The sequence below is a fragment of the Scardinius erythrophthalmus genome (assembly GCF_964197995.2).
Source record: "Scardinius erythrophthalmus genome assembly, chromosome: 3".
NCBI classification, from domain to species: domain Eukaryota; kingdom Metazoa; phylum Chordata; class Actinopteri; order Cypriniformes; family Leuciscidae; genus Scardinius; species Scardinius erythrophthalmus.
In genome coordinates, this window is record NC_138223.1 from 8,211,713 (window position 1) to 8,239,076 (window position 27,364).

Consider the following 27,364-nt stretch of genomic DNA (forward strand, 5'->3'; position numbering starts at 1 on the left):
CTTACTTAATGAACCTTTAAGTTTTTATTACCTTAGATATAGTCATTTATATCTACATAACCGCGGCCACCCCCTTCTATGAAGGTCGACATATTGTGACGTCATGTTTCTACCGTAACCGACAGCGAACAAACAGCGCTACAGAGCGCGTTTCGTCACTAACTTGAATGAGAAGCAGCAGAAAAAGACGAAGCAGAAAACTCAGGTTGTCCCTGACTCTGCAAACGTGGAGAAAAACATGCTGTCTGAACGACGCCTCGGACATAGTAACGTTAGCTATTTCCCCTTACCTAAGTTAGCTGCTTTGATGCTCTAATCTTATACTAACTACCATGGAAACAAGCTATGGTAAAGTCAGTGAATAAAAGACTAACACAATGATAAACAAGTAAAAATAACAATCGCAATAACATGTGATTTTACTGAATAATTAAGTAAATATAATTTAATATAAAATATAATATAGAGAAACCTCATTGCTTGACTTGCTACTCTCTGCTGACTCAGACGACGACATCTTCCGATCCTACGTCGGCCACCGTAGCTTCTCATTCGAGTTTGCAATTTGAAGGAAAGGCCGCAGTTATTGACCAGTTGCAATTCGCAAATCTCACCACTAGATGCCGCTAAAAATCACACACTGCACCTTTAAAAATATGATTTGATTATCACTTTCGACCAATAGGTGGCGCAGTTACAAAACTGATTTGATGTGGTCAGAGTGAAGTGACAATGACACATACAAAGTTTGGTGTCAATATGTCAAGGCATTGCAGAGATAAAGCCTGAATAGTGCTTTTGGCATCATGCTTCAACTTTGCTGCTGCACTATACGAAAACGGTTTCGTCTATCGACACGACTCCATAACTTTTAGTCGGCACGGTCTGGAGATGATACGATTCGATTTTGGTGAAAATCGGACAAACGGTCTAGGAGGAGTTAGAAAAAGTAGGTTTTGAATGAAAATCAAGATGGCGGACAGGAAGTTTGGCCAAATAAGGTAAACTTGGTATCTATGTTCTCGGCTTGAACCAAGGAATCTATTAAGACCAGTGTCATTTCAATAGCCAGATTTATTCAAAAGTTATTAGCCTTTTTGGAAATTTTGTTATAACTTTTCGAAAACGTTTCGAAACTTCTCAGGGTCTTTCAGGACATCGTGCTGATGACCCATACCAAGTTTCGTAACAATCCGTTCATGCGTTCTTAAAATACAGCATTTTAGCACAAAATTCAAAATGGCTGACAGTCAAAATGGCCGATATGGTAAAATTGGATATCAGTCGAATCGGCATGTTGCCCTGAACCAACTGTTCAGAAGTTATAAGCAAAAATAGCCATTTTTCATATATTCGGACCAGTAGGTGGCACTGCGCCGAAACGCAGCACGTAGCCTTAGGTCATGCTTGTGATGACGTGTACCAAGTTTGGTCTGAATCCGATAAAGCGTTGCAGAGATACAGCCTTATGTCTGTTTTTCACAAGTGCTCTGTAAAATTAATTTGCGCTGTATTCGAGAACGGTTTGATAATTTTTTATGAATTCCGTAACTTTTTGTCGGCATGGTCTGTAGATGATCTGGTTCAATTTTTGTGAAAATCAGAGCATCAGCCTAGGAGGAGTTAGAAAAAGTAGGTTTTTCAGATAATTCAAAATGGCGGACAAATTTCCATGACGCAAAATGACGTCATAGGATGCTATCGAGTCGGCTTGAGCCAAGGAATCAGAGGACAAAAGAATTTTGTTTCTAGCCCTTGTGGTCCAAAAGTTATTAGCATAAACATGAGTGAAATTTTGGACAGTTGGTGGCGCTAAAGGGATTGAGTTGGAGACTCCAAATTTGCTATGGTGACTTTTCAGACTGTCCTTTATTAGTGTGCCAAATTTCATAACTTTCCCGCAAGCGGTTCTATGGGCTGCCACTCCCAGTCGGAAGAAGAATAAGAATGGGAAAAGATACAATACCGTAGGTGCCTCCGCACCTTCGGTGCTTGGCCCCTAATAACAAATTCTGCCGAATAATAGAAAAAAAATTTGGTAAACAGTCACTCCTCGTGTTTGCTGGATAACAGGTGAGCCAGGGAATAGCACGACATACATAAAATTACAAAAGCAATAATAAGTGTGTTAAGTGAATGTGTGTGGTGAATCAAATAGCCGCGTTGCCGTCTCTGTGCATCTCACAGAAATCAGAGCTTGACAAGAGTAACTATAATACTGCATTATACACATTTTCTATTAAATAGACATTTCAAGTAGTAGAAAATGTGTATGATTCAGTATCTTAGTTGATATCACTCTATTGACAGAGTTGGTTTCTGAGACACGCAGAGATGGCAACGCGGCTATTTGATTTGCGATCGTTTGATTTTTTTTGTGTATCATATCGTAAAAGGTTTAAAACATTTAAATAGAGTCTTTTTGAGAACAACTTATCTCGGCACCTCACAAAATCAGTGAACTAAAATAAATGCTGTTGGCTGTTTCTTTTTAATTGACCTTTATGTTTGGCTACAAGACTTGTATGCTATTATGTTTTAAACCCCAGATGGTCACAGATGCTCATAGCATGCACACTTGTGACAGACTCAGAGTAGTCGCAATTTTTTTTTTAAATCTGACCAAACGGTCAGATGTGTGCATTGGTGCGTCTCTGAGCAGCAATGACCAACAGCCGATAAGATTTCCAGGAGAAACAGCGCTAGAGGAGGGCGAGGCAGTGGGAAGTCGAAGCCAGAAAAATAAACAAACATCAAAGTGGCCCACGTCTGCTCCACCAATGTCTCATCCATATTGTTTGGCTCTTTTTTTCCCCCATTCTGTGCAAATGTTGTCACAAGAATGGACTAAATATGGGTTACCAAGCGCACGAATTTGTGCCTTGCGAAGGGTGCTGAGTTTGTGTCTTGTAGTGCGTGGAGGTCTGTAATGCCTGGAGAAAGCTGTCCGTTAGCATTCATCTCAATGCCAGTTGGTCGGTCTTCTCGGAAATACGCAATTTGAATTCTGCCATCTTTGCTCACAGCCACTCAGTTCCGGACACAATTGTTTACGAGTCAATCAGAGGCTAACTGGACCATGTTAAACAGCCAAACCTTGACCCCTTGCTGTGCGCCTGTCCATATTTGTCTCTCAAAACAACCAATTTGATGGCATTAGCCTCTGTTGCCCCCAAAACTCCCAAATGCGTCTATATTGCAGACTGACCAGTGTGCACAATGTAAGTTGGAAAAAATTGTTCTCTGGAATTTTTTTTAGTTTTGACAGCTACAATTAAAGGGTCACTTATGTACAACAAAACAGGTTTTTCTAGGCCACTCGTATACTGAACATTATTTTGACACTTTTGTCAAAAGTACTTAATTTCTTTAAGTACTATTCTCATTTCTAAGTGCACCTATTGCAGAGTGGAATAATGTACCCTGAAAATCAATGTTAGCCACTTTGCTGTACTGAATTACAAGAAACAGTACTGATAGTCAGAGTTACAAGCTTGTAATAGGAACTGCTTGCCCAAAGAAATAGGTGGCTGAGTTGTAGTCCAAATGGCAAGCCAAAAGATTGTCTAAATAAGTATGTTGCGATTACAAAGTTTGAACAAGATTATGCAGAATCATGTTAACATCGATGCTGGAGTATAACTACCATTGCATAGTACATTTAAGACATTTCCTTTAGTTTACTTCTACATTTGTGCATGTTCATCCATTTCATTATGCAAACAGCTATAAGTAGGGTGACCACTAGTCTCAGCCTCAGACGTCACGCCCACGGAACGTTGGCTAAACGTCTGATGCATATGGCACACTTTTCTGGAAACACTTCAGGAGTTTCGAAGTCACGACCTGATTGGTTGAATTCTACAGGATGTCCGCGAGACGCGTGTGTCGCGTTCTTTAACGGTCCGTCTGGTAACAAATGCTGTGACGCCAAAACCCCTCGTGGAAGAAGAAAGCCGTTTTGTTTACAACTGAGACAAATGAGCGCTTACCAGGATCAACTAAACGCTGGATTTTCAAAGTATGTGAAGTTTGTGGCTCCATTGTTGCAGTAAACTTGCACAACGTTCTTGAATAAATAATTTATTAAATGCACGCCGGTCTGTTATTGTAGGGACATCGACATTATATTGGCACGCCCCTAAACATGACGCGGAACAAAACGAACTGTGATTGGTTGCGTTATATGTCAGTCAAACGTCCTCTTGGCCAAGAAAAGCTGCGATAGATTCCAGACCTTCTGCCGTCAGTCTGAAGGTCTGGCTACGCGAGACTAGGTGACCACCTGCTAATAAGCCCAAGGGGGGACAAGGGGTATGTTTCTGAGGGACAATGTGGGGCACTGCTGGCGCGGCAGTGCCCCACTGGCAGACTCACTGATAGTGGTTAACAAATTTCAAGCACATACCACCTTGCATAGTATTAATAATGCCCTATTCTCCTAAACGTGTAATTTTTGATGTATGCTCATGAATAAGCCAACCAATGTGTATTTTTTTTCTAAATAAAGACTCATAATATTTTGAACATTCAATGAATTGACAGATGTACTTCCACTTAAGATTTACTATTTAATTTTATTTATTTATCATTACAATTTATTTACTTTAAATAAATTAATACATTATAATATAAATTTATAGGATTAACAGGAATTGTAGTTGCTCAACACCACAGGAACAGTTAAAAAAAAAGTATTTAAAAAAATTGAACGATTCACCTCGTATTCCCCTCCCTCCATGTCCGATTGAGAAGGACGTTTTGCAAAGGTCACAAAAAGCCCTCTCGGTATCCCCCTCAACACCTTTCAGCCACAAATATTCATTTCCCCATTCTTGTTTCTTGTACTCACACCATCTCTTTTTAATTGATGATGCCGTTGCCTCTCAGACTCAGTCTCTTTCTCGAATTTTTCGAATTGGAAAGCGCGCATCTAAAAGTTCCTTCCTTCCAGACAGTGTCTGGTATGCGCGTGCGTGCGCTGTCATGACAACAACGAAAAAGTTGACAACAACCTAGTCAGCAGTTCAACTGAGGGGTTTGTGTGACAACAATAGCGTGCTGAAATGTCAAGTAATGTTCGTTTGTCTGCTTGGGGCTCGAGTATATAGAGCGACCAACTTTTTTTTGAGCAAGCATAGATTATGCGTGACACGGTCTCAATTTGCGTGACGCGTGAATTGGGCCTCAAACGCTGTGCGCGCACGCGCTACGCGGGACGGGTGGTCACCCTAGCTATAAGCTTACCTGCGCAGAGCACTTGCCGGCACCTCTGGCTTCTCAGATTGGCCGTAGCAGCTAGCTGTACCGTCGGGTATTCGACCTTCCTCTCTGAACATGGCAGCGGCCGCAGAACTGATAATTCCCACAGCATCCTGCACGCGCTTCTCCAGGGGATAATCCCATTCGTCGTACGCCACAGAAATCATCCCTGTCGGAAAGGCTTCCGGGGTATGTACGATATTTCCTGTCGTCAAACTAGGAACAATCCACACAAAGCCAGCCCCGGTGAGCCCTAGCGAACGGGCTTCATCCATTACCAGCGCTGCTTCGTCTTTGGAGCAGTAGAGGAGGATGACGGGTGACTGGATGCGTTTAAGCTGCACGTGGGCTCGGTCCTCAGGTTCGCCAACACCGTCAAGCGTCACTACGCCCTGAAGGTCCCAACGAATGAAGCTGTGGTCCACCGTGACACGTACGGTGGCTATGAACTCTTGGAAACCTGGGAACTTGGTGGTGACCACCGAGAATATGTGCCAGTCGTACTCCTCCATTATAGCAAGCATCAACAACGCCTCCTGCTGGAGCGAGGCCCCAAACTGGAAAAACGAAGAACTGGCATCCTGGAAGAAAAAGAGAGAAAGACAGAGAGATAGCAAGAGGGAGGGAGAGCCAGAAAGAACAGGTGGTGGGAAAGAAAAGGAGAAAGGGAAACATGAGTAGGAGGGAAGACAGAAAAGGAAAGTTAGATAAAGAAATACAAACCATCAGTTGTCACATCCGACTCTGATAGTTGGGTAATTGTACTTCCACCTGCATTTTTGCCAATCGACAGTTGTCAGTTCTGATATATCAACTATACTACCTTAGCTGAGCCTTAACAAGAAAACCTCAACATTTCCATGTTAAGCTTAACAAGACATGGTAAGCCTTTCTGTAAGCCTTTTATTTCATTTTAAATGTGCAACGTATCATGATGTGGTAAATAGTGAGGTGATTCTCAGACAGTGTTACTGGGAGAACAAGGAAATGTGGAAAAACTATGAGCTGCACGGTGTGAGGATTTCATGTAGCCAACTCAAGTACAAAGAGACCATTTTAATGTTACTCCTAATGTTTCACTGATGCTGTTGCAGCACATTATTCTCCCGTTTTATTTCAAACCTAATGTCGTTGCAGACATAATGTTTCCATCTTCGCCATTATTTACACTGCATAAATCTACACCAAACTCACATCTGCAATTTATCTTGTTGTATAACATTTGGTCATTATACATTCACGTTCATTTGGTTAGGACTAGAACGATCCCTTTATTTGATGTTTTTTTATGTCCATGGAAAGTATATGGAATAAAAAGAGCATGAAAACAATGGGAACATCATTGCACACAGTAAACAATAACATTGCACATATAGAACAATTTTTACTCATAAATGTACATTTTTTTGGGGGGGGGGGGGCTGTGGTGTATGCCACTGTCTTTATCTAACGTTGTTTAATGTGCGGTCTTTCTTGTTTATAGTGTATTTTTTTCATTTCCTTAATAAAAAAAACTACTGTTTGAACCGCTGTTTTCACACATAAAAACCTGTATGAGAGAGGGGGGGGGAGAGAGAGAGAGAGAGAGAGAGAGAGAGAGAGAGAGAGAGAGAGAGAGAGAGAGAGAGAGAGAGAGAGAGAGAGAGAGAGAGAGAGAGAGAGAGAGTGTGTGTGTGTGTGTGTGTGTGTGTGTGACCTTACACTGCAGCTCAAAGGTTTGCTGGCAATACGATATTTTTTTTATTATAACCCTTTATTCTGCAAGGATGCATTAAATTTGTTAGTGAATATAAAAACATTTACAGTATAATGTTAAAACGTTTCCAATTCAAATATATGCTGTTCTTTTGAACTTTTTATTTATCAAAGGATCTTTAAAAAATGCAACAAAGTTTCCACAAAAATATAAAGCAGCACAACTGTTTTCAACATTGATAATAATAAGAAATGTTTCTTGAGCGCCAAATCAGCATATCTGAATGATTTCTGAAGTATCATGTGACCCTGAAGACTGGAGAAATGGTTGCTGAAAATTCAATTTTGCCATTGGACTAATAAAAATACACTTTAAAACATATCAAATAGGTATACCATTTATTTTATATGAGAGAAAAGAGATTTTCATAAAAAACATAAAAAAAAATACCAATCCCAAACTTGAATGGTAGTGTATTTTGATATTTTGTATCTAAGCTTGTCTTTTTGAGGCCACTGTATGTACTCCTGTAAACCATAAAATATCTGCTTTCATCCAGTCGTATAACATGAAATTATTTTGCTTTGTTTCGTCACCCCTGAAAAACAATTGAAAACGGCTGTTTCTCACTGCCGCTGATAAAGCAGAAGTTTCTTTACCCTACTGTCAGCTTTGCAAACTTGGAAGTGTGAAAAAGGTCTATAGAGGGAACAGGAATGAGCAAGAGAGAAGGGCATGGATAAGGAGCAGACAGTGAACCGTTGAATAGAGGAGAGGGGAGAAAGACAGAAATTGCTGCACACTGTCACACTGGAGTCGCTGACTGAGTTAAGAATAATGACTGCATCCTTGTGCTGTGACAGCTTGATATCTCAGAATACAAAAACACATAAACGGGCGACAATGGGACCTATGAATATCATGGTTCACACGCTGTGCAAACACACAGACGCTGATCTGTCCACCGTAGTGCTGTGACAGATTTAAAATACTGAGCTTAAGAAAACAGTGACACACAAATAAACAGGTAAGGAGGAGGTATTTGCCAAGGATTAGCACCATACTTCGAGCAGAGTAAAAAAAAAAGAGGCCAAAGGCAATTGAATTTACATGAGGTAAATGTCTCATCCAAACTGTTCCTCACTGTAACTGAACCTACTGAGAAAATTGAATCTATGGCATGTAACTGAGTCACAAAGCAATACATCTCCACTGATGCAAAACAGAGCGAGCACCAAAATTCACATAAATCAGTTATGTCACGTTCTAAATATATATCACACAAACAATATAGGAGATATTAAAACTCTGTCCCAGATACACTGAGGAGTTAATAAATCAATGCAAATGTAGTGGCTGCACTCAATGTTTTGGATGGTCCCTTTTGCACTATGAATGCAGCACTTCAGGGTTTAAGAGGCTCTAGGATGAAACTGGATTAGAGGTATGCACACAGCTCGGGCACGCTCATATTCAGGTGCATGCGCACACACATATACACGAAGGCCCACACCAATCTCAGGTGTAAACGAATATAGGCAAAGGTACACATCTGCACACGTACAGTGTGTCTAATCAAAAATACCCGATTTCAGACCAGGTTTCGAAAATTAATCATAGAGACTCACACATAAGAATAGGTTAGGTTTTTTTGGTGCTTGAGGTGCTGAAAGGTTTTCCAGTTTGGCAGGAGGTTGATAAGCATGTGAAGAGGGTTAGGATTTAGCCGCAGAGCTAGAGGTTTCCAGGTAGATGCACACACAAACAAACACATAAAAGATGTGTGCGCCTGGAAATTGCTTTAATCAGAGAGGGTATGAGGGTCAGAGCGTGAAAATATCTTTCCATTAAAGTGCTTCTTCAATCTTGTCATCCATTTGTCCACACATCCTGACCTTGGAGCAGCCATTTTCTTAATAATGCATGCATACTAATGTTGCTTAATGAAAACACTTGATTGCCACTATAGATATACATTATAATCATTGCAACGCTCTGTAATCTTTCCTTTTTTTGTGCTTTTTTTGTTTTACTTTTTGTTTTACAGCTCTGGAGTGTCATGCAAATTTAATAATAGAAGAAATGGAAAAAATCATATCAATAATTCAACATCCTCATGGATCTTTTGAAGTAATCTCAAAGGATATGGACAGACTCCAGAGTTTATCCTGATCATCCACACTTACTGATGCTTACTAAACACACATTCTGATTAGACACCATCAGCCCTGAAATGCTCATTCATATTTGTATTTCCAAAATACAGATAGGATTTGTTTATGATGGCTGTTAGCATTATGATTTAGAAGATGACGCTTGGGAGTTTGCTGTCCTACGGTTATATATATACATATATTTAAATATAGAAGTTTAAACACATTAGAGAGTAATGAGCTATTCTGGCATTAAAGACATTTGGAATAAATCTTTCTGAATGAATGCTGTTTGTCCCAAAGCAATCCCATTTTTTTGGTGGAAATGCCTGCTGTTCTCACTTCATCAAAGAGGTAGAAGAAGAGAAAATGCTCCCTGTTCTGCTTTTACTCAGCAGAGACTGGCCAGGATTTGAACAGCTGTGTGACTGACAATCCAGAAGAAAAAAAACAGACAAAAAAGGACCTCAGGACAGGGGAAAAAAAGAGACCAGCATTCACCCCCATTACTTTTGTATTTAGGAGAATGATGGAGGTAGTAAGCAGTCTTGAAATTTCAGGGTCGACTTGCTTCTCAATATTTTAGTAAAAACGTAAAGATGCCCAATATATCAGTAACATATTGATTATCAGCAAATTAGAAATGTTTTAGATCATCAGTATTGGTCGTTATTGGATATTTAATTGTACATGCTTATTTTCTTTATTTTTACACATAGATTGAGTGCTTAGTGATGACAAAGGCAAATAACATCTTTGAACACTGATAATAAAAAAAGTATGCTAAATGTAATCTTGAGTAAAAAAGATTTAGAGTTTTTACCAGAGCTGTCACGATTCCTTGGTTAAATTAGAGTACTCAATTTAAAAAAAAAATCTTAATTGCGATTGACCCGTGTTGATTAACCAGAAAAATACCGGAAGTGTCACATACCACGGACAAGAATACATTAACTGAACTTTTTAGACCATTTTCTAAAGCTGCAAGATATATTGTTTAAAACCATTTAAAAATCATACTATAGCATAGTGATATTGTGAATTCATGAAGGCTATGATTCTATATATATATATATATATATATATATATATATATATATATATATATATATATATATATATATATAGTGAATTCAGGTTGAGTGGGACACAGCCTGAATTCACTATATGTAAAATCCGCACTGCGGTTTCAGTATATACACACTTTATTTATTTGCATGCGTGCATCTCAGAGCGGCTCCGTTCACAGTAAATGCTGCTCCATACAAACTGTTTTAATTTACATGCGTGGAACATCTCAAACTGTATCTCTGTATATTCTGTAAGTTTGGTTGGCTTTTAACATTCACCTGGGAACGCAATTTTGTGGCGATTTCCTCAGATTTGTAAGGTAAATAGTTTATAAACCTATGCCACAGCGGAACACATCAATATGTTTCAAAATATGCAAACTGTTAATCACTAACTCAAAATAAAAGTTTAAAACCTGCTCTGAATTTGCATGTTATGATGTCCACATATTCTTGTTCAAGAAATTACAGTGGCTGTGGCATTTCAATCATAAAGAAGTGGCCAAATATGTGTTAAAATAATTAAAATCCTTGGTGAGCATGAGAGACTTCTTTTATAGTTGGTAAGAGAGATCTTACCAACTATAAACTTTTGAATGGCAGTGTAGGTGTTGAATGGATGAGGAGAAAATGCAGCACAACAGTATCAACACACTATGGTATAACATAGATACATAGAACATAGAACATATATAAATTATGCTTATGCACACATTAGACTCATTTCAGCAAGAGAGGGTAAAAGACAGTCCATGATGTTTATTCATTTAGACAGTACTCGGTCAATTATCTCCTCCAGTCTAATTTAGACCCAACAACAAAACTTGCATTTTTGGTTGAACATGTTCAACCCTTTAGCATCCCCAGCTCTTATTTGCTCTGATGAGTACAGTTATGAATGAAGGAGAGAATGAGGCCGTACTTCCTTTTTGGCATGAAAGTGGCACCACAGGCATTCTGCTGGAATGACTATCTCTGCCACTGGGTGTTATTCCACCATTGGCCTCTCAGATCAGATCAATAAAGGACACTCAGAAAAGATCACCTTCGGTACGCTGTCAGCCCCCACCTTTGAGCTGATGCTATGAGCCCTAGACTTCAACCTATACCTTCATAAAGACATATTAGAGTCTGGATCCATCAATCAGAAACTGCCCCTTTTCCAGATACAGGAGGTACATGAAGCCTTAGCAATCAAGTGTACTGTTCTGGAGCCGTGATAATATCTGTTATAGTAATAGAAAACCAGACTCATCTGAACATGATTTCTTGTGCATGGGGCCACCTGATAACCTTTGACCTCACCACCTGTGCTACAGCCACTGACCCGGAAGCGTGCCAACAAATCTTGCCATCTTCACCTCTGCCACTTCAATGCACAGCAACTAGGAACACCAGTGAGATGATTTCAAATCATTTCATGTAGACTGACCCGAGTATCACTATCTGAAGTAGTTGCATTGCCATTTTGTGTTAAGTTCAGAGGAAAATAAATAATTTTTGTGTTATAATACCCTGGTGAAAAATAAATATGCTACGAACATTATACATTTTGGAATACTCATATGGTATTTTATGGTATAAAGTTACGCTGCCATGTCAGCAAAAATATAAAATGTTCATCTGCATTGAAATCATGTGTAGATTGATTTTGGCAGTACACAGAAAAAACAAGTCCTATACAACCCATGCAATTTGGTTATCTTGTTTAAAAGTCTGTCTTGCTGCATTCAAGATAAAGCAACAACAAAAACAACCAAAATCGAAAATAAATCACAAAAAATTACATTTAAATGTGCATTGTATCAATTGTATGACTCAACTGTAGTGATAACACTGTCTGCTTCTATAAAGACTCACTGAAGGCAGCAATGGAACATTTCAGTAGTATAAAATTACTCTTGCACTGAGAGGGTAAAACAAATGATGAAATCTCATGAGTAGGAGATAATGAGCCAGTTAAGTTAGCAAAACTGAGATAAATAAGATAAAGGCAGACCAGGACAAAATGACAGAGAGGAAAAATGTGCAGCAAAAAAGAACCTGACAGTATCCGAACCATACAATTTCATCTTTGAATAATGGCCTTAGGATCAATGGTATAAGGGTACAACTGGTTCTCTCTCATTTGTCACTGCTGGCGATTAGACTGTTGGCTCTTATCCACACAAATGCCTTAAAAATCACTGGATGGGACTTTATTTGGCAGTTTGACTATAACTCTGCTAAGGCAACCTATGAGCGTTCAGGCTCAAACAACAAACCATGTTTAAAACAATTGTTTAATCTGAATCCAACTGTGTGTATTTGATATTTGAACAACAGCAAACAAGGAGGCACGGAGGGTGGCAACAGTACAAGCCTGGCAGAGCATCACAAAGGCACATGTCCAATGTCTACAGTATGAGTTGTTAGCTTCAGGTAATGAACAACTGCTAAACTATACTGCTTTCCAGTGCTGTGCAAAATTCAACGTAATACTGATTTATAAAATATTATTTTATATCATATATATGATTGAAATAAATAATAGGCCAACTATTCTTAACAATGTATTTTAAGAACTAATTTGTAATCTTAAGATACACACTTAAAGGGGTGGTTTACTGCCTTTTTTCTTAGCTTGATTATGTTTATGGGCTGCAATATAACATGTCTTCGTGTTTCGTTTGTTAAAAAACGCCTTATTTTTCATAAATTTCACCTTTATTGTAAGCCGCGTCCTCCTCTGTCATTTGAACGACCGGTTGACTTCCTGATTCTATGAAACCACTCCCTCAGAAAGAGGCAATGAGCTCAGATTGGTTAGTTCGGCCGGTGTGTTGTAATTGGCTAAACTGCGTCCGGAATCTTCACGCCCATTACCTTTACGGGCGACAGTTGCATGTGCTCCGGACCCGGTCAAATGTAATGGTGTCAATATTGCCTCATCAGTTTGAGCCAGAATCAGACCCAGAGAGCGGTGATGAAGAGAGTCAAGCAGAACCTCCGCAAACACGGCTCTTACTAAACGTTTCTGAATGGTAATTTTTTTTAATTATTATTATTTTCTCAAAGAATTCCCATACGCTGTTACTTGAAAATGCTACTGCTGTTTGTTAGCTTTTGAGATATGCTTTCCCCCTGATTAAACATTTAATATAACTGAATACATGACTGAGTAATACCGTTTTTTAAAGATATTGTTTTATTGATAGAATGAACAACCGTTTAACTATTCACAAAACTTACCGGTTACTCAGTTTGTCGTTTTCTTTAGGTGTACATGTGATAACAGCAGCTGAAGTTCGCTGTTGCGATAATTTTTTGAAGTTTGTACACGTTTCTTATACACACAAAATAACATCGAACTAACTAGCTACTATAACCAAACAGCTTTGGCATTGGTTTGCGTTCTTGATCAAATAAAAAAATTACGTCATAAAGTATACATAGAAAATACGTTTACAAAATTTGTACATATACAAATTCGGGTCCAAAATGTTTATACGCATCTGTCATATACTAAAGCCAGCACCGGCATTTTTTTACATCCTTGATAAAACTAAAACATTACGTCTTAAATTATACAGGCAAATACATTTAAAATGATTAAATCTTACTTGCAGGTTGTGGCCTCTGGTTTTAAAGCTGTAACTGCTTCATGTTGGAGTAATAGTTTCTTGTTGAATCCGACATTGAACTCGTGTAGATTCTGGAAGCTGTCTTCCGTAAAATGCGCAGCACAGAGAGCTAAACTACGATTGTAATTGTCAGGAACATAATCAAACTTAAATTTTAACCATTGTTGACGAACTACAGCGTCTGTAGGAAGCCTGAACACAGAAGACCTGACAGCTACAGCTCTCCACTATAACTCCTCCTCTTCGACAGCAGAACATGTTCCGGAGGGAGGGTTGATGTAAATGTATGGGTTAGTTACGTATAAAACCCGGGAAGTATCTCGTTGTAGTCCCATTCGAGTCGTTTTTGTAGGCATTAAACTTCCTGATTTTTAAAAGACAATATCTCTGCTTACGTTGAACTTTCAGCGCAGCAACTTTGCAGATACTGTTCATGCACCAACAGCAACATTACACAGTATTTAAAATGAAAAAAGTGAAATAGCAATCAACCACCCCTTTAAGATTTTACAACATTCACTGATTTAGTTGATTTGAATGTTAAGTTTTGGCTTTTAAGAAGTTCCTTCAACTTCTGTGAAGGAAAGAAATGCACTCTCAAGTTCGCACAACCCTATAGTTTCTTGCTGTCATTGTCGTAGGTTTGCTGTAGTTGCAATCTCATTGCAAATTTGTTGTTCTTTTTAGAAACCTGGTAGAACTGCCAGACTGGTGAATGTAGTGAAGCAGTTTTAGCTGTGCATAGAGAAATTGTCTCACGAGTTTTGCGTCATCTGAACAGCTTTTCAAATCGGCCTTTAAAGAGACCCCCAATCAAACAACATAAAGCTATCGGCTGATAACGATCAGTGCCCGACCAATCGGAGCACCCTATCCATCCATCTATCTATCTATCTATCCAGCTATCTATCCAGCTATCTATCTATCTATCTATCTATCTATCTATCTATCTATCTATCTATCTATCTATCTATCTATCTATCTATCTATCTATCTATCTATCTATCTATCTATCTATCTATCTATCTATCTATCTATCTATCTGTCCATCCATCATCTTCTTTTTGGGGCCACTCAAGGACTATAACCAAAGGCATCTAAATGTCTTTACTCATGCTAGCATTATACCAGTTATAATTCCTTTGACTATAGGTGTCACAAGAGCTTCTTTTATTCCTTCTTTTTCGTTTATCCGTTTGAAAGTTGTCTTCTAATAAAGAAGTTCACTGTCTCTCCTGTCACTTTTCCTGTCTCCTGTCCTCAAACTTTTTTCCCAAACATTCTCTTTTTCATTTAGAATCAGAATGCTCTTTCATTTCTAACATCTTTCTGAAAATGCCTCCATGAAGTACATTCCTTCCACCACTCTTCCCAAATATTCTTTCATCAGAACACTGTACTTGTTTATTTCAACCATCCATCATCCACCTAACCATACTCTCAGCCATCAAAACGTAACGCTTTTCACTTCACACATACCTCCACCCTGACATCTCTCCATTCCTAAAGCCCTTTATCACAACAACCACTCATCCATCAAATACCACTATGATACACGCTTACACACATAGAGAGTGAGAGATATAGGCAGGGTTTATATTTTGCCACATGTGTCACTTATCACTTATGTGTTCTCTCTTTTGGAAAAATGCAAGATATATTATATAATTTAGTATTCAGTATGCATACAGAAACACATGGGCATGCGCATGTACATTAGTTCGGTGCTGAGTCTCTCTTTTTGAGCGGAAACACATTATTCTTTCTGCTTGCAGAAACAATGCCTTTTTAATGTCTATATTATTCTCCCCTTAGGCCATTCAAACCATCAAATACTCAAAATCCCAGAATTCATTATAACTTCATTACTGTGGAAAACTCAAAAGTCCAATAAACTTATAAGAGCAGAAGCATCATGCGACTTAAGGAAGACTGAGTTCACACCGTGAAGTGCCATTCAACCAAAGTAAGCATTTCTTTCAATCCCTGCCCTTATTAGATCATGCGTAATGAGAGCTCTATGAGAGAAAAAAAATCAAATCCCATATTAACCACTACCTATGACTGGGCCCACACAGAATTTTCATGCCTTTGCACATTTTCTGCTCTGATTGTGATGGAAAATCTGCGGAACGGATTTAAAGTCAACATGAAACAGTATTCACAACCTATTTTACTTAAATAATGTGGCATATCTGAAACAGAATATTACAGGATAAACAAAAAGTAGGATGGAATTTTATCCACTGGAATTGAGTGGTTACAAACTAAAATGAAGCAAATTCACAGCCGAAGCAAAGCAAGTATATATATATATATATATATTTTTTTTTTATTAGAACTACATGGACCAAGGATGCACAATAAAACCATGAACATGTATTAAGCAGGTCAATTCTGATTTCATGTAAACTTTGCTGAGTCTAACTATCAGGAGGTGGATCATGTGAGATCTATCGCCTTAAGCGCACTACGTAATACTGACAGCTAGAGGTTTTGTTTTTTTCCCGTCCCTTCCTCCTCAGACTCGATGTTTTGCCAGACTGAGGACATGTAACAGAAATAAGCGTAATTGACAATTGGAAAGCAACAAGCTTGACAGTATAAGTTGTTCAGCTTGTACATTTGCAAATTTTTTACTGCCGAGGCTTTTTATGTTGAGCAGAATTTGCGATCTCAGAGACAGTTTTTTGTTTGCTGGCTTCCATTGTTGTGTTTTCCGCCAACTGGCAACCTGGGATGTCGAAATACTATAGGGTAAATTGGCAGTGGGTGGGATCACATAGACCAAAACAAAACAGGAATTTCTCTTCACTGCTTTGAAAACGCACAGTGATGTGTGGAATCACTTGATAAATGCAGTTAAGTGCAAGATGTGCAGCACCAATCAGCCATATACATAATATTATCAATAAGAACACTATTATAATAAAATGCTGTAAGTTCTTTATGCTTTAGTTGCCCTTGTTTCAGTGAATTATTGATAATCTAGCAGTTATTTTTCAAGTCATTCTTTCCTATTTTGATAGACATTTCCATATCAAATTTGTCCATATATTTTTGTTATTTGTCAACATTAATTTTCGTAACAGTCTTTTAATTAAAGTGCCCCTGCTATTTTTAAAGTGCTTATGCTATTTTAAAGGCTCTGATTTAGTTTACAACAGGTTTAGATGAATCAAAGGTAAAAAAACACTTATAGATTGCACATCACCACATTTTTCAATGATTCTCAAATGACTCGTTGGATGAATAAGTCCCTCCTTTCCGCAGGCCTACTCTACTGATTGGCCAGATGACCCAGTCTGTTGTGATTGGTCTACCACTTAGAGCGCACGTCGGAAACAACACACATTACCATTAACATCAGCTTTGCCTGGAGGCTTTCTAGAGCTCAGCAATTTAACAGACTGTAAAAACAGTAACGATGGCGTCAATTTACCATATCAATCCGAGCGTGAGTTCGAAGATAAAACATTGAACTAGTTATTCAACCCGAACCTCCATCGCAAGGACGACTTGAGCAGGACGTTTCTCAGTGACACTACTCAGTTTGAGGTACGTTATAAGAATACATTATCTTTACTCTAAGCAGTAAGAACGACAGACAATCTGAATTAAGTGACACAGTTTTAGGTAATAGTGGCCCACAGCTGATGTGAGTTAGCCGATGACATACACAATATAAAACACAAAACTTTGTATTTTGAACTCCAAGTATTATATAATACTCAAGTACTTGTTTTTGAGAACTATCAGTACTCGAAATGAAAAAATTACAAAAACGGCAATTCCTAGTGGCTAATTGGCCAAAATATCTAATGAAAAACAAGGTGTATGTGCATATGTAGAGCTTTTTATGTGAAAACTATGCAAATTATGTGGAAATCTTTCCAGGTTTCTGCTGGTTGCCAATTCCATGCAGGCCTACCTATAACCACTGCTGTTATGCCCTTACCCCTCGTCAGCGCCAGGAACACCATTTATGGCTGGCTGCACCCGTGTTGTTGCTCTTTCTTCTGCTTCTGTCAGTAGAGCTCTGGCATGCCAAGCAGCCTTCCCAGTATTCCCACATCACATTAAATTCATGCAGCAGACCCAGAACATTAACAACACAAAAGAGAGCAAAAAGGCAACTCCTGATAACAAAAACAAAGCCTCATGGGAACAGAAGTCGTCGTGGTTAATTCCAGACATTAAAAAAAGACAAATAACATTCAAATTCAATGACATAAAACTAAACTAAACTAAGTTTTATTTAGTGGTGGTTGATAAAGTAACTGAAATAAAGTGTAATTTTTGTAAGCACTGAGTTGTCTTCGAAGTATATTCTGACCTGTGCGTCTGTGTGGTTGAACCTCCCCACCTGCAGGTGGCGATATATATTGTGATGCAGGCTAACTAAATATTTGTGAAGAGCAACGAAGTGGCAAAGAAACATAGAGAGTAAAAGAAATGGACACAGCGACCCCATAGACTTCGACGGAGAAAAGTGAAGTCAATTAGAAGCACTCACTTCCTGATGGCTGAGCGTTCTGTGTTTGACGACGTAGATGTGACGTGAGCAACCTGTCTGACAGTTGTAAGTCTTCTAGTAGCTGTGCCAAGAGAAATCTGAATCATTCCCTTACGAATCTTGCAGAGACGGAGAGCATGAGTAGGAGCAACTTTTGGTAAGTATTCTGATTAAATATTTTGTCATTTTGCCTCCACGTCCCCCCGATTGCGCGTGAGCTTCTCCTCCTGTCTATACGGTAATTTCTCTACTGTGCAACAGAGAGTTGCGTGGTTATGGCGCAATCGTTAGCCTATTTTTACAAAAACTGCTTCTACGGGGCCATAATGTAAGATACAAGGTAATGGAGCCTTTTATACATTGTTGTGTTTCTTTAGAAAAACAACAGTGGACAAATAAAGTCTTTAAATGCCTCAGATGTAGTTATTTGTTATTCAAAGTGACACCAAAATGAATGGGAGTCAATGGAATGCTAACATGCTAACAAGCATAGAAGCTACGCTTTCAGGATGCTGGATTACCCCCTTGCAAATAAACAGACGAATGATGGCTTCAATTATAATCAACGAAGATTTCTACATTGCGAGCACAAATTTGTTGATTATAATGGAAGCAATTAAATTTTGTTGCATCTCAGCACTATATTCTAGTGTAGGTAAAAAATAACTCATCTGATTTCTCCTGCGCTTTAAGTGCATTTAAAAGTACATCTTCATTTTAAATGCAAATGTTTTGCTTGATTTAGAGGTGCACCACTGTGAACGTTCACTCACCCTCATGTCTTACCCCATATGCTATACCCAAAGGAACTAAAACAGTACATTAACTGACTATAATTAATAAGACTTAAAACTGAATTTAAAGCAGTATTACTATGGGATTAGTTTTAAAAACTGAAGAATTACAGTTATTCACATAGGATATTAGTGATTACGTATCTGCTTTTTATTACTAATAATAAATACAGTGCCTATTGTCTGGATGAGCAATAAAGAAGGGCATGTGCTCTGGATGCATTCATAATAAAATGCACAAAACTTAAAAAGTAAATTATATAATCACATAATGTAACAACTAAGGAACATAATTAATTAAGGTTCGATTGATACCTAACGCTGTTACAGTGGCCGCTCTGAACAGTTTTTGGGATTGGACTCTCTTTCTTGATTTAATTCTATTTTTTAATCAGATGGGATGCCAACTAAAACCACCAACTTTTCCCAGAAAGTTGGGAAAAAGTTCAAGTTCATAATGAAGGTGCATGAGGCATTGTAACAACTTTAGTTTTCAGCCTTAGTTATGCTACGCTTTCGATAAAGGTCGAACTAAATGAAGGAGAAGCATTGTGAAACCATTTTTATACAACAATCACATACATTTCTATCCCAACAGGATTAGATTTCTCAGAGGACCAGAGTTAGCTGAAAAACAGTACATCATTTGCCAACGCTACGTGAGAAAAACACAAATGCGTTTGCTTAGGATGGAATTAAAATCTATGAAAAAAATATGTCTGTGGAAAATAGTCCTGAATAGGGCTTACAATACATACAAGTAAAAAACTGTGTTGTAGTGTCTGGACCAATCAGACACACACAAATTATTCCTTTTTTTAATGAATAATCCAGCAAACTCACTCTCCCAACAAAGGCCTGTGAAACTTCCGCCAAAACTAACATAGAACACGGTGTCCAGTTACAGGACACATTGAGACTGATAAGAGTTTTACGACCCTGAAAGAAAATTCCAGAGAGCTGTGACTCTCACTTAATTCTCACTGAGAAGGAGAAATAAACCCTGTTAATCCAATATATTCTATATATAACCACTTGAGAAATGGGTAAACATGTATCTAATTTTCCCACCTCATTTCCTTTTATGTGGTTTGGCTTTTGTATTCTTGTAAACTCTATTGGGTTAATGTTTCAGACTTTGCATACTATGGTTAACCAAAATCATATGCGTGGCATGTTTGGTCTCTATAAACTCTTCGTCCCAGATTTGTTCATTTACATTACATTTTGCTAACTTTGTGACGCATTAGTATTATAAGAATCTTGAAGATTCTTTTCTTAAACACCAAATGAAATTACATATTCAAATGCCCTGCTAGAACACAATGGGTCGTAAAATTTCCCTCCAAAGGGAAATCTTCTCATTGGCTCACACACCTCCAGAGGGTGTGACATCTTCACGCTTTAAAAATCACTGATCACAAGATCAGCCCTCTTAGCTCTCTTCTCTTCTGGCCTCTACTGCTGCTTCTTTAAGTTGATACTGTGGGGATTAATCAATGTAACAATTGTAATAATTAATCATAACTGATAATTATGAGTTATTATTAATATTTCCCCTTTGAGCTAACTTGTTACAGTGTCGATGAAAAAAAAAACTACACTGAAACTAATTAAAATTAATTAAAATTTTGTAAACTGACCATTACAAAATATTTAAAGTGTTAAATTATAAAAACCTTATACACACAGGCACGAAGATAAGCACACATTTTTTCACATTCTTATGCAGAAAGTATGTTAAACTCAAATCACATTAGTCAGATCAGAGTTTCATGAATATTTAACCTTTCCCAGAATAATGTTTTCTCAACATTCTGTCTAGAGACGTGTATGACAACCAACTCCTATCCAGTTCAGACAAATACAGACACTTCAACAAGATGGCTCATAGACTGAAGAAAATGCTTCATTCTGATCTAATCTTAATCATTCACACCCCCACAAACATTTAGTTATGAGACCCTTACCAATCTCTTCATCACATCGCAATCACACATAAACCAAACATGATAGGCCAATTAATTAATCAGACCATCAAACAATGATCAAAACACACACTATGCTAAAAGTGGTGAAAGGAAAATCTTCTGTACTGTCTTCCTAAAAGAGCATCTGCCATAGTATTAAGTCTGTCTGCACATGGTAATGACATGTTACTAGCTTCTGAAATCTAAAACGCATTCACTGAATCTTTGTAAGTGCTGCTGGTGAGATTGCTGAGGGCTAAACAGTTTGTGCCAACATCTTGCTTCAGCAACGTAAGCAAAATGTATATTGAGCTTGATTAAAAAAGCCCATTAAGAACCACTTCCACAAAACATCCAAGTCCAATATCTGAAGCACTTCTGAGGGAGCATTTCTTTTTCAAAGGAACACTTCCTGTAATTTAGCTATCTGACAACTATGCAAACGATTATTGAACTGTTACAAATAATTTGCATATTTCAATGCCAGGATATTAGACAGACATCAAGCTAGAGTATGTTGAACAAAACTATACAGTGCAACAGGAGTTCAGTATTTGCATTTCTGTTTTTGCTATAAAAAAGAAGAAGAAAACTACTAGGATATGCTGATATTAAAATCCTAGCTAACGAAATAAGCTGATTCATGTTGTGGCCAATAACTGATAAACGGCTAATATTAAAGGGGTCATGAATTGAGAAAAAAACATTTCCCTTATCTTTTGACATACAAGTGACCATTGTACTATAAAAAAAATATCCTGTAAGTTTCAGAACTCCAAACTTCCTTGTTAGCCTAAAAACAGCTTTTATTAAAACTAAGCTTAATGAACTTTATTTTTAGCAATGTTCCAGATCGCGTCATTAAGACACTGCTCGTTTGATCGATTCATTTTACTGCAAATTAGTTTTTAAACAAGACACCTCAGGTTTTCTGAGAGACTGAAAATAAAAGATGTTGCAGTGACGACTATATTGGATCCGACAGCAATGTCGCAACACACAAGTGTGAGTAACAATTTTATCATGTGTCATTATTGCTTTGTCTGTTACAAATTGTATGATATGTACTGAGTATTTATACTGTTGCGCCGCAGTCAAACTGATTTGCTATTCTCTCATTTGCTTTGGCATTTCTGGGGTTAATGCGTTGGATTATCGGATATGGAAGAAAGCAGGTAGAGAATGCTGCTTTTGTTATTGTTTTGTTTTATTATAATTCTTATTATAAATATAATAATAATAATATATACACATAAATATTATGTAAACAAAATATTTTATGTTAGATGCGATCAATCGAGATTAATCGATTTGACAGCACTATTACTGAGCAACTTAACACTAAAGACATGGACATAAAATATTAATTTGAGCTGAACTTATTTTATTATGTAAGAAAAATTAAACCATGTGTGTGATATAAGAAAAATGATACTGGCACACTTTAGGAAATTGGCTGTAAATATTCAATTTGATGGCCATTACACAAAAATATTAGACCTCAGAATGCCTCACTTGACCAATTAATTTCAGAGAGCTGCATACTAAATTCTTTAAAACCTTACCGAAACCTCCAATTTAAACATCTGTGCATAAAGCACCTCAAGTTTTTCTCTTAAAGGGATAGTTCACCCAAAAATGAAAATTAGCCCATGATTTACTCACCCTGAAGCCATCCTAGGTGTATAAGACATTCTTCTTTCAGACAAATACAATCGCAATTATATTAAAAAATGTCCTGGCTCTTAAAAGCTTTATAATGGGAGTCAATGGCTATATTTTATATAAAAAAAATATACCCATTGACTCCCATTATAAAGCTTGGAAGAGCCAGGACATTTTTTAATACAATTCCGATTGTATTCGTTTTGTATTCTGAAAGAAGAATGCCATATACACCTGGGATGGCTTCAGGGTAGGGCTGGGCGATATGGCCAAAAAAAAAATATCACAATAATTTTTTTTATATCAGTCGATATCGATAATTATCACGATAAAAGTCAAATCTTTATTTCTTTCAAGTTTAAAGGCGGATTTTTGCTCCTAAGTGTAAGTTGTAGAAACCAGAGCGTTAACTGTGGTTTTAAACTACTCTTTATTGTCAGAACATATCATGACAAACACTTGCCAAACAGGTGAACATTTCACAAATCTGAGGCAGAACATTCAAACATTTGTCATTTTCCCTTAACAAAATAAATATATTTATTGGACAATTTCTTAGTTTCTGCATGTGCTATTTTTTTTTTTTTTTTTTTGGTAAAATGTAATATTCTGACTGTTTGAGTTTTATTAAACTTAACCATTGGTCATCCAGTATCATGCATTTAGATCATGACAACCACAGATGAAACCAGGCATACCCTGTAGCACCTCACTATCATGGCAAAGTGTAACTTTATGGTTTCTATGGTATTTGTATGAAAAACAGTAGCCTAAATACATTATTAAATACTGTAATTATATTTCATTAGTACTTTAATACATTGTCTACATTAATAATATAATACAATTCAATATGTATAGTATATCCCACATTTCATGGTGCAGTTAATATTACTAGGCTAATGCTACAGTTAATCCATGGTAAATGATGGGAATTTGTAGACGGAAAAGCCTTCTGCGCACAGTGTTTCTCCTGTTTGTCAGCGCTGTTTCATCTGCCTTTAAACTGGTTTAAATCACTGAACCATTTGTGTTCCTCACTGAATTCAAACACTTCTCACTGGATTTCGTGACCGAAACCGATCAGAGTAAACGCATCGGCTCTAGTGAGTTCGCGCTGCGCTGCCGTTTGGACTTTGAGCCGAGCGGATAAATGGTCCGTGTGACGCACGGTTCAAATGAGTTTAGTTCCGCTTTTGGCGCATAAACATTATCGAACATTTATCGACCTCTTGATATCGTTTTATCGAGAAAAATTATATCGCGATAATTATCGTGATCGTTTTATCGCCCAGCCCTACTTCAGGGTGAGTAAATCATGGGCTAATTAAAATTTTTGGATGAACTATCCTAATTACAAGACTTAAGGCATGATTTCCCCTTACCTAAGGGAATGACTTAAGGGTGTTGCATATAATCCCTTAACACTAGAAGTGCCAGAATTCCATAACTACTAAAACTGCCACAAGCGGTCATTTTGACCGCTAGATTCCAAACTCTATATCTTTAATGATAAATACCCAATTGCGAGATTAATGCATTTATTGTATTAGGATGTCTTTTAAACACAAAACGACACCAAACTGTACATTTAAACAAGTTTAATTATACATTTATAAATAAATAATATCCATAGATGTCCTGAACAAAATGACGGAGTAGCCTATGTTTTCATGTTTCCACTGTTCGATCGCGCCCGCGCCCGCCGACACACACACACACACACACACACACACACACACACACACACACGCACACACACACCATATTCCAGCATTGCAATCTTGACATTGCAGCCTGTTCATTATTGCCATAATAAAATAGCCTAGTCAGTCAGTAGCCTAGTACAATTCGTACCATTTTGCGCATGTGAAGAAGATGATTTTATCCGTCGATATTGGAACGTGAGTGAAGAAAAAAGCCTATAATAAAGAATAGTTTACTATCCAAATACATCGCAAATGTTGAAACATTTTGATTCTAATTAGAGAGTTACGTGAGCCTAACGCCGCTTACTTTCACTTTCGCTTATAAAGTATTTCATTTAGCCCATAATAATACCGCGAAATTCAGTGCGGTCAATACGACCGTCTATGGCTGAAATAGGTAAATATGTTCATTTGTTTTTTTGCCTTATGTGAAATTTATATGAAAAACATTTTGAATTAAAATACAGACACTTTTAGGAAAAGTCAGGTACCAGCAGGATTTTATTTATTTTTTCAACAAAGTTATTGCAGATATAAAATTCAAAACGGTCAAAATGACCGCCATGGCAGTTCTAGTATTAAAGGCAGAAACAAAATCCAAACGGCTTGATTATTGAGAGTGTTTAGACTTTTTTAGGATTAAAAAAAAAAGGAGTGAATGCATTTTTTCATTGTATGATGGCTGTGTCCACAGTGTGCAAAGACACATTTATATGAAAACACCATAAAAAAGTGAATACTGCATCCGATGACCCCTTTAAACGGTTCTTAGTTGGGAAACCGTGTTTCACGACAGCGACTCAGGATTTGCCGTTATAAAATTAAATTGTTGCCATGTACACATTATATACAGATAGCGGTAAGTTTTCACAGAAAACAACATAACATGGATAAGGAAAACAAAAAAGAAAACCATATATGAAAGAGAAGGACCAGACGAGACGGAAATTCAAAATTCAAAATTTAAAATTCTGTTTAAATCATTTACGCACCCTCATGTCGTCAAGACTTTCATTCATCTTTAGAAACAAATAAATATGTTTTTAATATTTTCTCATCTCTTCTCTGTCCAATCACTGAAAGACATAAAAGTAATCCATATTATTCAGGCTGTTTCACCATTTAAGATGTGCTACGTATGTAATTTGATCAATGTTTACATGTAAATAAACGGCTAAATTAAAATTTGTTTATCATATAGAGCGGCCAAACGTGTCTCATTAGAAGACTTGGATTGAACCAGCTCGCTCCATGTAACACTTATAACTTATGTTATACTTAGTAAAATGACAGTTAAGGGGCTTTATGCAACACTTATCGTTTTTTAAGTGATTACTTAAGTGAAAAATAGATACATAAGGGAAATTCTGAGGGTATATGACGTTAAGTAACACTTAAGGGTTATTTTCAGTTTCAGGAAAATCTAAGGGCGAACTTAAGGGAAAATTACACTTAAGGTGCTTTATGCAACCGGGCACTGAGCAACAGATTCATTAATAGTACATGGCTAAATATGAATTAATGTGTTCTGTACATGAATAGAACAATGCTAAAAAATGTATGAATGTAAACACTGACAATAATTAACAGAAATTAAAATGAAAGGTACAATAGTTTCTTGCTTTGACATTATCTGTGATCTGTAGTTAAAAAAACAGAGATTAAACATACAACAAGAAAGGTTATATTTAACTATTTATAAACCTCAATCAATAACATCTGTGGCATGCTACTGATTACCAATTTTGTATGGTTGCATTGAAACTTTAATTGAAAATGGCAATATTATTTTGTATTTCACTGATGAAAGAAAATAACTTCACTTCAGCTAAATTTTCTGTGCATTTATTACATACATTTAAAGGGGCAGGGGATGTGCCTTGTGTACTGCGAAAATCTGCAGAGCTTTTCACGGCAAATCTGTGGGAGCAGATTTCGAGCAGGATTACAGATGACTTTAAGTATCTTCAAGTATCAAGTACAAAATCTGATCAGATTTTCAAATTGTGAAACATCACAAAGATGAAAATAAAAAAATCTTAAGATTTAAAAGCAGGGTAGGTGATTTGTTCCAAAAACATTTTTTGTTAAGCTGGTTGAAAGTATTTTCACATCCTGATAGCAATCACTAAGTTAAATGGTCTACATTTATTTATATGTATATATCGTCTGTGGAAGGCGTAGAAAAAATAAAATGTTCGCCCAATCATTGAATTCGATGCGAATGCAATGATACGATATCCTACCTCTCTGTCAACATATGTATTTCCATACTTCCGCGCACCCTGTTCGCGCAGACATCACACGTCATCAGAGTGTTTCATGCTATGCAGTGTTAGACAGATGTCAGTCACTGAGCAGCGCAAACGAATCAGCAGCCACCTTTTACAGTTCCTCCTGAACCAAAACATCATGCTTGTGCTGCGTTCACTCCATAACTACTGTAATTTGGATGAAAGAGATGGAAACCCGTGGCGTTATACTCGGAGTGGTTCGTGACTCGAATTTATGCGTTTCTATGTCAACACTATCAATGCCGAAATGAATCTGCAGCAATCAGTGGTACAGGTCAGAGCTCTTTAAATTGTTTATGTTCATTATTATAGTAATGTTATGTGCACTGAGACATGAGGTAATTTAACGCCGTCCCTTGTGATGCTTTTATTTGCTCCCTTCTGTATGCTTTCATGTGTTTTGGAGGAGGCATGGCTTTGGAAGCGCTCTGAAGGGAGGGTGGGATCTTATGCTTTCAAAGCTAGCTCGCTATTGTTAGCCTCTCCGAAAATAGCCTACCCTTCCTTTAACAGTTTTGTTCTTATAGTCTGTGGAGCACCGCAATGTGACCAAGACAACACACCACACATTTTCCACACAGATTCCATTCACAAACAACCAGAATCCCAACT

General features: G+C 37.4%; 1 protein-coding gene across 1 annotated transcript in view; it reads right to left on the reverse strand.

Annotated features, from left to right (window-relative positions):
* The window catches only part of grin2ab (glutamate receptor, ionotropic, N-methyl D-aspartate 2A, b), a 110,379-nt gene that overhangs the window by 38,544 nt on the left and 44,471 nt on the right, over window positions 1-27,364 (reverse strand). Inside the window, exon 4 of the mRNA XM_081362244.1 lies at window positions 5,248-5,843. Coding sequence (XP_081218370.1) covers window positions 5,248-5,843 — 596 coding nt within the window. The remainder of the gene's footprint in view (window positions 1-5,247; window positions 5,844-27,364) is intronic.